The sequence below is a fragment of the Hippocampus bargibanti genome, linkage group LG07 (assembly GCF_051943395.1).
Source record: "Hippocampus bargibanti isolate YZ-2025 linkage group LG07, ASM5194339v1, whole genome shotgun sequence".
NCBI lineage: Eukaryota > Metazoa > Chordata > Actinopteri > Syngnathiformes > Syngnathidae > Hippocampus > Hippocampus bargibanti.
In genome coordinates, this window is record NC_142740.1 from 20,017,700 (window position 1) to 20,028,261 (window position 10,562).

Here is a 10,562-nt window from a genome sequence, read left to right on the forward strand (position 1 = left end):
TTGAAGTGAATATTCAATTCCAATTTTAAATGTCAATTAAATTGATATGCATGTTTCAAATCAACCAAAAACATGCTTAAGATAGCTGAAATCAAAATAAAAAAGCTAATGTGAAACATAGAATGGCTTGCTGAAATGTATTTAAATTAGCTCATTCACTGCCATTCCCCAATGTATCTGGGAATTGAAAAACAGACGTGGAGCGCCATATCCGAATTTTATCAGGTTTTGGTTTTTCTTGCATGGTGCTGATCGAGCACTGCTCAGACCTCTGGCAATTTCTTTCGCTTCCAAGAGTGGGAAATATTTGCCTTTTGTCCATGTTAGCGCTTTGTTACAGTTTCAGCTTGTGTTAAAGGACAACCGACGTCACTTTTTTGTTTCCTAACTGACATCAGAAAAACGTTTTTTTAGCATCTAAAATACCCAAAACACGCAGTATGATATTTTTATTCAAATGCAAAACACCAATAAAAATGACTTAGTGTCCAAAATCTGCAAAAAAATGAGCTGCGAATTGGGCATTTTCAGAAAGTCCCGCCCCCAGTTCGTGACGTCACGCCAAGACGTCTTGCATTGCTGGAGAATCAAAACAATGGCTTCAGATTCGGAGAATATGCTTTCTTGTTACACATCCAGTTATGAATATGATTCAAATAATTCTGAAGAGGAAAGCATACATGTTTGCAATCGATTAAAGAATTTATTCCGTGCCATTATGAGGCAACATTGAGGGGAAATGTCTCACGGAAAAAGAGGCACAAAATGGCGACCTCCTGTGGCCACCTCCGTTTCCACAGGCTGATAAATTCCTTATATGGAGCGGCTTTTGGGTGCAACACGAGGTCCCCAGACCAAACAAGTACAGCAAAATACATTGACGTGATGGAAGGACCGCTACAATGCGTCTTTTTTTCGGTCAGGGGCATTCCTTTAGTGACGTCACGTATGGACTCGTCACCAACTCAAAAACAAGACTTCCTGAATATTCAGCGCGAGTCTTAAAACGTAAAATATAGCTGTATGCGGTGGAATCTTATCAAAATACGCTCTGTAGTCATTTGAAGCCATTTTACAAATCATGGACAAAACTTGTCCGGAGACGTTGGTTGTCCTTTAAAGCGCTATTTAAATCAATATGCATGTATTGTATTGTATTTTATTCTGTCCAGCCACCAATTTCAAACTCAGATAACTCCAAACCCTATAACTTAGTAATTAACTCTTTTTTTCTGATGAAAGAAGAGAGTCTAAGGTTTCTTCCGCTGAATTTAATGTTTATGTAGTCCTACAACTCAATATTCTGTGGGTCCTGCAATTTGAGTGAAAATGACTAAAACCCTGGCACTGGAGTGGACACATTTTTGCACATCGTCTGGCAGGGAATGAGTTAATATGTAAAGACCGTCCGCCAAAGTTGGTCCCCCTACATTTTTAACACACCAAATCTGGCCTCCTATGCAAAATGTTTGGACACCTCTGCCTTAGACCATAGACCAAAAGTCAAAATTTGGTCCGTTTCATTTTTTTTTTTTTTTTAATCATTCGATGCTCTCAGTCAGTCCCCACATGGCGATGCAATTTTTACAAATTCGTGATCAATAAACAGGAAGTGATGAGATCAATTTGCACGATTTGATGGTGTGAAGTTAAGAGTGCGTTTTTGGTTGTTGCCCGACATCAATGAAATTGTTGTGTATGTATTGTATTATGTACGTTACAAACAGCATGCGTATTAAAATATGGGACCTGGTGGGGTAGCAGGTGATGTCAGTCAGTCTGTGTGCAGGTGTCTGTGGCTCTCCTTTCCCACATACCAGGGCCTTACAGTAATTTCTATGTGTATGCTGTAAAACCGTCTGAAAGCGCCATCTATGGCAGGAGAACAGTGTCCAATCCGTTGATTGTGTTCTACTTACTTCTTGGGCACCGTTTTGTTCGTCTCCTTTGACAGTTGGCTTCCTGGAACTGAGAATGCCCACCATTTCTTTTTTCATCTGCTTCAAAACATTTCTCAATTCAGCATTTTCTAGCAGTAGCTCCTTCTGCCTGGTTTCGTAGTCCCGAAGCAGAGTTTTGTACATTTCCCCCTCGTGCCTGCAGAGACAAACGCAATTGATCGAATGCAAGTGAAATGTTTGAACTGTACTTTCTGACCGATGTATTGCTCTATTGTTTTGTATGATAGTTGCTCCATTTACAGCACTTTGTAAGTGTGTATGCAGCATTGGCTGTTTCAAAGTCCTCTAGAAATACAGTTGAGTTGAATTTGTTTTGGGTTTAAAACACAACTCACTTTGCTACCGTCTTTTCGGTCTTCCAGAGGCTCCTTTTGCCATCTGCTCTCCCAATTTTGTTTAACACATCAATTGCTAAAAGCAAGAGAAAGTCATTTTCAGCGCATAGTTTGTGAATACAGGGATGGTGCAAATCAGCAAATCCAACCAAGTCTCTTCTCCTTTTTGTCGACCAGGAGCTGATTCAGTCTCTCTTTCAGTTTGTTCAACTCTCTCTCCTTCCTCTTCATTTCGTGATTGTACTGGCTAGCCCGGCTGGACACAATGTTCTGGAGCTTGTGAATCTGGAAGAAAATAATTGAAAGCTGTCAAGATTGCCGAGAAACTATGTACCGTACAATGAGAAACATTTTGTAGTCGTCCATGTCTTTTGCCAAGTGACTTTTGTTATTGTGATTGATCCATCAATCCATTTTGTATACCACTTATCCTGTTCAATGTTGCAGGTGGGGTGGACTTATCGCAGCTGAGTGAGTGAAATGCAGGCGACAGCACCGACTGGTTGCCAACTCATGAATGTGAACTGAACTCATGCTGCCTGCAGACTGCACAGAGGTCAGGTGTGTGAACCACTACACCATTATGGACTTCATTTTGATCCAAAATGTAAAAAAAAAAAAAAATCAGAGTGCAAATAAACTCTATTGGAGGCATATATGGTAACTGAACTTTGATGTCAATATCATTCACCCTGACTTGATTTTGACCAGTGTGTGAATATTTATATCTTGATTTTTGCTGTCTTTATTCAAGAGTGTTCAAGTGTAGAATATGATTTGCGCCAGTCAGAAAATGAGAATGATTGAATGGGAAACAAATTTTGCGCAAATAATCAAGACAAATGCATCCTATTTGCGGGAATAATATATTCGACAAATACGAATGCAGTACAGAAGCCATTTAAAGGACATGATATTTGTCTTTTGTTCTGACCGCTGCGTGTGGTTCGAAAAAGATTTGTCATTCATAAAGCACCTCTTCCTTTTCGTTTTTCAAGGAGTTTTGCAAACTCTTGACTTTCAGTTGTAGCTGCCGTTCCCTCTCAAGAAGTCCCGTATTCTCCCTTTTGGCAAGTTCAAGCTGCTCCTATTTAAAAAAAAACAGGAATTCCAATATGAGACAATACAGTGCAATCTGTCATGGTTTTGGCATTTTGAGTGTGACCCTCAACAGAACAGATTTGTAGAGGAATGCTAATGCTTCAACATGTGTGGATTTTATTTAAAAACATCAACAACTAAAAATGGAGACGTTCAATAAACATTTTGAACAATAAAGACAATTTGGATGATTCAACTAATGGCAAGTACCGTAGTATACGGTGTATAAGGTGCACCGGAGTCTTAGGCGCACGCCCAATGAATGGTGTATTTTCAAACCTTTTCCATATATAAGGCGCACCGGAGTATAAGGAGCAACTTCAACGAATGACAAAAGATTTCCAAATATAATATATAGATAACATTTGTCCAAATACAGTATAAGGCAAACCACTGCTTCAAATTCAAGGGAAAATGAAGTTGGTGGCTGCTGACAGTAGTTGTCAGACCTGTTGTGGCTCAATATTACTTTACATATAAGCCGCATCAGTGAAAAACAATCCGTATATGTTACTTCACATATAAGATACAACTGCATATAAGGCGCAGCGTCAAGCGTGAAGAAAATGTTAGGCTTTTGGGTACACCTTATACACCGGACAATACAGTTGTTTGTGGAATGAATACATTCAGTGCCAAGGATGTGATTTGCTGTTTGATCTATTTTATTTTTCATTGGGACAAGGCAGAGCATAGTGGCACACCATTTTAGATTTAAAATCACTTGTTTCCTGTGGAGGGAAGAGAACTTAAATTGTCATGGCCCCAATGTCATACAACAACCACTTTTAGTTGAACAATTGGAAGCATACACTCAAAAAGTGAAAATTAAAGCATGACAGATTATAAATATGCATAGCATGCATGTAAAGCCATTTTTGATTAAAATTCACTTCATTCTGTGGGTTTTGAAAAATCAGTCCAAATATTCTGAACTGACTGGCGCCCAATGAAGTGAAAAAGGCTGAGTTAAAAGCAAAGCTAACGGTCTAAGTCACGGTGGCTGAAGCTCGGTGTACAAAGTGCTGTATTTAGCAGGGTGAGGTTACCTTCAATCGTGTTATGGTGAGCTGCAGGGAGTCAACAGTGTTGCTGGACTTCAACTGCTCCATCTCCATGTTCTCCACAGTTTGGAGGCCTCTGCGGTGCAGCTGAAGCAGCTCGTACACACAGTTAAGTATCGAGACAACATTCACATCTGTGCTGATGCCAGACTGCATCCAAACTTGTGGAAGTCCCAGTGATAACACCTCCTAAGAATGGAATGAGAAGCCAAAATACTTTTTCGTTGCAGTTTTTACATTCTCGTACAGTATACAGTGCTGTATCTCACAAAGGTGACACCCTACATTTCTTTGATCGACCATGGACCGTTTCACTCATCACATTGACCTGTTGTGATGAGTGAAACCTATTCTGATAAACCACAGTATGGTGTTAACCACCACACTTTTTCTCAGTGTGTTAGCAATGTTATCGCCAAAGTCATCTTTATGTTTTTTTTTTTACAGATCCAAAGACTTCCTTGCCATGTCTTGTAACAACACAAATGTACCACATGACGCTAGAGAAGGAAAATGGCTAATTGGACACTGTATAGTGCCACTTAGCAGTTTTTTTGACGACGATACTAGTGCAGCGTGTTCTACCGGAAACAAATTCCTTGTGTGTCCTACATACTTGGCAATAAAGATGATTCTGATTCTGGACACGATTTGGACATTTTCACTTCAGAGTCTATTTACCGGTACATTTGTTGCTGGCTGTTTCGGACTGAATAAGGGGGTGTGAAGTTAAATGAACTGAAAATGAACAGTTCTGTATAAACTGTACACTGAGCAACAGGAGCAGCAAGCTGCCATTTTGTCTGCGCGTCTCCATGAACACAAAATAGAATACGCAAAAAAAGTGAGTGGCTCAAATAAGCAAGTACAGTGAACCCTTGTTTATCGCGGGAGATACATTCAGAAAATAGCCTTCAATAGGTGAAATCCGCAAAGTACAATGTAGTGAGCTTTTTTTTACAATGCAAAACTGTACATACTGCAGAATGAAACAATAAATCAAAAAATAAAACCTCTTTTTTAATATAGAACGGTGTTGTAAACCAATATTTCGCTCCTGCGCCTATTCGTCCTGACTCTGCCGCACTGTAGCGTCTTTTTCTACTGAAGAAGTCTTTCTCCGAGAGAAGAACATTATTATCGGTAGTTGTTGGCACTGTTTTTTGTGTGTTTTTTTGTTTTGGAGAATAGAAAGCAGCTCATGGAGCAGAAGAATGCTCCATGAGCGGTTCAAAGCCAGTGTGTTTGATTTTTTTCTGCTTTGTTTGCAGTGTTGTTTCTTTTACTTTGTTTTCACATTTGCATGGCAATAATTAAAAAAAAAAAGTTTTTTTCCCCTAAAAAAATCCATGATGCACTGAAGCCGCGATAAGTGAACCACAAAGTAGCGAGGGATCACTATTCTTATTTAAGTACACAGAAAAAGTATTGGGACATTTGGTGAAAATTTCAGAAGCTGGTCCCAACTGGACCCCTTTAATGACAACAAGATGTTGATGTTGTAGTATTTGTCCTTTGTGTTCCAGTGCAACCAGCGGTCACTAACCTGATTGATATGTGTGACACATTCTTGAATGTTGTGCTCATTGCAGAAGTTCATGTGCATGTAGGACTTTCTGTGCATAGTCAACTGTGACTGGTCCAAGTACCCCATTAGTGGGGGTGTGTGACAATTGATAGAATTGCCGGCAACATCCTTCATATCTGAGGAAACAATATTTGTTAGAAACTAAGTGACTTATTTCAGTTGATAAAATTATGTTGTGCAAGTACAAAAATGAAAGCGGGAAGAAAAAAAATACTCTCTCACTACCTTTTTAATGTTGGATGATCTTCAAACTTTGAACGTGCCACCAACATTAGATGATGAAGGCAAACACATTTTTAACAATTTTAAGGATTCAAACACAATAGTTCACCATCTTTGAATGAGGCCTTTTTAGATTACGTTTAACCAATTAAGGAAGAACCCTATTTGATTTCAACCTTTTCAAAATGAATGATATAAAAGGGAACTAGCCAGAACATAAAAATAGTAATTTTCGGTTTCGCCATGAGGGAATAGAGAAATCCACAGTAGAGCTTTTGATTAAAAAAAATGACACGGTCGTAATTACAATAGAGGGAGCCATACTGCAATTAAAAAGCAGCTGAATTAATACAACACAATACAATACAATACATATTGATTTATATAGCGCTTTGCTTTAGCAAACCACTTAACATGGACATGCTGAAGTGTTAATGTACGTCAAGATATGAAGAAATGTGAATACTTGGGCATTGGGTGGCTGTACTGTCTAATTCAATGCTGGTATCATGTCAGAAAAGGAAAAATAAATAATATACAAAAAATAAAACTGAAATAAATAAATAAATAAATAAATAAATAAATAAATAAATAAATAAATAAATAAATACACAAGGATTAGATACAAACTTACAAATGAAAACATAGTTTCACACAACTTTTTTATGGTGACATTTTCACGATTGTTGTCAATACAGAAACATTCATCAATCATCCAGATTTTTTTTTTCTTGTAACGTGTTGAAGAGGTTTGCCTTGTTCCACTATAAAAAACAATGAGTCGCCGCAGGCCCCCTCCACCCATGCTAAGAATAGACAAAGAGCCCATAATTGACTTAGAAGAAAGAGGTTGGCAGTATCTAGGTGACTGCTCTACATTGGAGTTCCACAATTTATCGGCGGGGCAATTAAATCAGGCCGATTATTGTGCGTCATTGATAAATCGACATTATTCAATATGTAAATGATGCATTGTATATTTTTTGCTGCATGGAAATAATTAAAAGTCACTTTTCCACCACTTAATCAGCTGAGAGAAAATGAGAATCTTTGCACTACACGGTAAGCTTTGGCAAAAAATATAAAACTAGACGTTCGTATCCTTTGACAATCGCGGCCCCATATGAACATGCTGTTCTGAGATATCAAGGAGATCATTATACATTATTTTCCTTCTACAAATTTCAGAATGCACAAGATTCTCTTTGTAAATTGCATTTTCTGAAATAAATATGTATATTGTTGCCGCTTAGAAGGCATGAAAGTCTGTAGGTGTCACTGTTTTTTTTCAAACTTCATACTTCCTTCGTTAGTAAATTTACATTTGCTGGATAATGTCCTCATTTAAAATTATTTTGACAACATTCCACATCGTGTATTTCATTTGCGATTATATCGGTGATCATGCAAAATATCGCTGATGGGCTTTTTTTTCCCCTGATTTTAAGTCTCAGCTCCAAATACAGTATATAGCATATAGGACTCTTGACTTGTTTGTGATCTGGAGTTTTCCCATTTACAACTACAGTAAAGTCTCGTTATATCGATATTCAAGGGAGTCCGCAAAAATATCGATATAACCGGGACTATCGATATATCCGACCCTGTTTGCATGTAATTTTCTCCGTGCGTGCATAGAAATAGTATCGATATAACCGGGACTATCGATATATCCGATATCGATATAACGAGACTTTACTGTATTATTAAGTTTTTAACTTAAACTCACCCGAGGAGGACTCTGGCATGGTTGAAGCGGAGCCTCCGGGGATTCCAAAATCCACTACATATACGAAATACACTTGCACATACGCCTAGTGTTCCAATGGGTGCCTCATGCAGCCAGCACCTGAAATAGAAGCTCCTATGAGATGACAGAGACAGTCAAAAAAAAGGTATGAAGATAAACACGATATTGCCCTAAAAGGCATTGTCATATCTCATTTTCATTGCTCGCCATTCATTAGTTTTTTCAAGATGGCGCCCGAGTAGGTAGCCGTCAGCAAGTGCTCTCACAAGCCTTGCTTTTTTTGGTTCCTTTGTACCGTTTTTGTGCTTTCTTTTGTCACTTTGTGTTGTGCATCATGTGGAACGGATTGTTTTTCAGCATTGTTGGCCACGACATTCATCAAGGAGGAGACTGCTGAGCGGTTGCGCTTTTTCGGCAGCACGAATATGCCAGCACTGTTTTTGATTTGGGAGGAATGTCTGTGGCAATTGACTGTCATAGCTGGACAGCTATGGGGTAATTGTGCTGTCTTGCGCCTGTAATGGGCAGCATTTTCACAGCCCCGCTTTGTTCAGTGGAAAGGTCTGTGCTTTGACAGTCTGCGGCGGGATGGATGCATGGCTTGAGGAGCCCGCGATAAGAAAGGAGCGTCACCGCTGACACCGATGCGTATGTGGAACTGTTGCGGTTTGGAATTGAAGCAAACATGAAGCTGTAGCATCCATTGACGAAAAGAGACAGTCTCTTTTCGTCAATGGATGCTACAGCTTCATGTTTGCTTTCAACATTTAGCTTGTTGTATATGTGCACATTCCAACACGACGTCTCTGATCCACTATTGAAAAGGACGCTTTGATCCTCTCCTTTTTCATCTAGAACTACCTTATACAACAAAGATACAACATATCCAAAGACCTGTCCTGGAGCCACAACACGGCATCACTGGCTAAGAGATCCGACCGGCGCCTGTACTTCCTCCGCAAGGTCAAAAGAGTTGGAGACCCGACCCCCATCACGACCTCCTTCTACCGCGGTACCATCGAGAGCATCCTGACCAGCTGTATCACCGTGTGGTACGGCGCCTGCACCGTGTCCTGCCGTAAGACTCTGCAGCGCATCGTGAGGACAGCTGAGAAGATCATCGGTGTCTCCCCCCCCCCCTTTCAGGACATTTACAACACCCGCCTCACCAGCAGAGCCATCAGGATCGCTGGCGATCCCACCCACCCCTACAACAGCCTCTTCAGCCTGCTGCCATCGAGTAGGAGACGGCGGAGTCTCCGAGCCAAGACCAGCAGGCTCAAGGACAGTTTTTGCCATGTCTTTGGAATGTGGGAGGAAACCGGTGCTTCACTTTTTAAAATTGAATGACTGAAATAAATAAATTATACTACCAGAGAATTTCGCCATTTATTGAGATGCATCATTTGGAGAACAATTTCCTCTGGATTATTGGGGTGGTTTTGTGAGAGCAATGTCACTGCAGGTCAAATTGGAGCAGCCTCTTATCTCAATCTTCTTACTTATCTGATCAGACTAATCCCAGAAAGCCAATATGGTGCTCTCTGAACAAGAACATACTCAATAAATACTACACATATCTGCGAATTGTTTTTGTCAAATAGATTTTTGGTAAAGGAAATACAACACAAAAGAAATGCAGGGGCATTTGCTCAACGGTCTGCAAGGTGAGACCCGTTGAATCATATTTTAACAAGGCTTATAACGCGAGATTTTGAAGGTTAAAAGTATTAGCAATGCATGTCACGATAACAACAACCAACGCAGAAGCACAAAGGGCTGTTTCTAAATTTACCTTAGAGATCATCTGAAACATGTCCACTTGGATGTATTTACAATGGTGAGCTGGTAACCAACTACGATGAGGATAACAAATGTGACGCATAATGCATTCGTTTGGAATGGGAGTGTGTCATGATCATGACGTGCTTGAACACAATGAGGGAACAAACATGAGGTAAGGACACATCTTAGGGAATTCATCACATATTGTATTTGTTAATAACTTTTAACCTGTGCAAAAAGGGCAAATTGAGTGAAGTCGCGGGGCAGGTGTCGGCGTCGCGTCGGCTACAATCCACCCCTTCGACGTACTATGATGAGCCAAGATGTTGATATTTAATGCTTCAAATGCAGGAAAACAAATACAGCGTGTGAAGTGTACTTACGAAATGTAATTTTGTCTCTCCTTCTCCACTCAACGCTCCACTGCCGCAGCTACTTCGTCTCGCCTACTCAAATTAGAGCACATGAAACAGAAAAAATAGAACATGCGGATTGGCTGTCATGTCGCTTAGCAACGTATAACAACGGTTGGGATTGGCTCATAGGAATCGCGTTTCTTGGAGTACAGTACGTACCTATTAATTTTTTTAAAAACAACGCTTCCATTTTATTTCAGCGTGCATAGAACCCACAAAAAATGTGTTCAAAAAATTATACACCATGATTAAACGGAGCGTTCATGTGAATATGGTAGCGACGAAAGTCGAATTTTGACGTAAAAAACAACCGAATGTAAAATAAATAAATAAATAAATA

The 10,562-nt window shown here is 39.7% G+C and overlaps 1 protein-coding gene and 1 long non-coding RNA gene across 5 annotated transcripts in view; one reads left to right on the forward strand and one right to left on the reverse strand.

The window, feature by feature from the left end:
* LOC148895751 (uncharacterized) overlaps window positions 1-5,994 on the forward strand; it is an 8,608-nt gene extending 2,614 nt beyond the window's left edge. Inside the window, exons 2-4 of the long non-coding RNA XR_016115491.1 lie at window positions 2,744-2,857; window positions 4,527-4,734; window positions 4,909-5,994. This is a non-coding gene — a long non-coding RNA (uncharacterized LOC148895751). The remainder of the gene's footprint in view (window positions 1-2,743; window positions 2,858-4,526; window positions 4,735-4,908) is intronic.
* Window positions 1-10,265, reverse strand: part of ssx2ipb (synovial sarcoma, X breakpoint 2 interacting protein b) — a 16,947-nt gene extending 6,682 nt beyond the window's left edge. For 2 of the 4 annotated variants that reach the window (XM_089000147.1, XM_089000143.1), the window contains exons 1-8: window positions 10,190-10,255; window positions 8,001-8,120; window positions 6,008-6,165; window positions 4,447-4,650; window positions 3,273-3,383; window positions 2,446-2,581; window positions 2,297-2,372; window positions 1,920-2,097 (exon numbers count right to left, since the gene is read on the reverse strand). In XM_089000147.1, coding sequence (XP_088856273.1) covers window positions 1,920-2,097; window positions 2,297-2,372; window positions 2,446-2,581; window positions 3,273-3,383; window positions 4,447-4,650; window positions 6,008-6,165; window positions 8,001-8,019 — 882 coding nt within the window. In that variant the 5' untranslated portion in view covers window positions 8,020-8,120; window positions 10,190-10,255. Of the gene's footprint in view, window positions 1-1,919; window positions 2,098-2,296; window positions 2,373-2,445; window positions 2,582-3,272; window positions 3,384-4,446; window positions 4,651-6,007; window positions 6,166-8,000; window positions 8,136-9,816; window positions 9,950-10,034; window positions 10,115-10,189 lie in introns of all 4 variants that reach the window. The other 2 variants (XM_089000146.1, XM_089000144.1) reach the window with 2 other exon arrangements.
* Window positions 10,266-10,562: the final 297 nt, after the last annotated feature.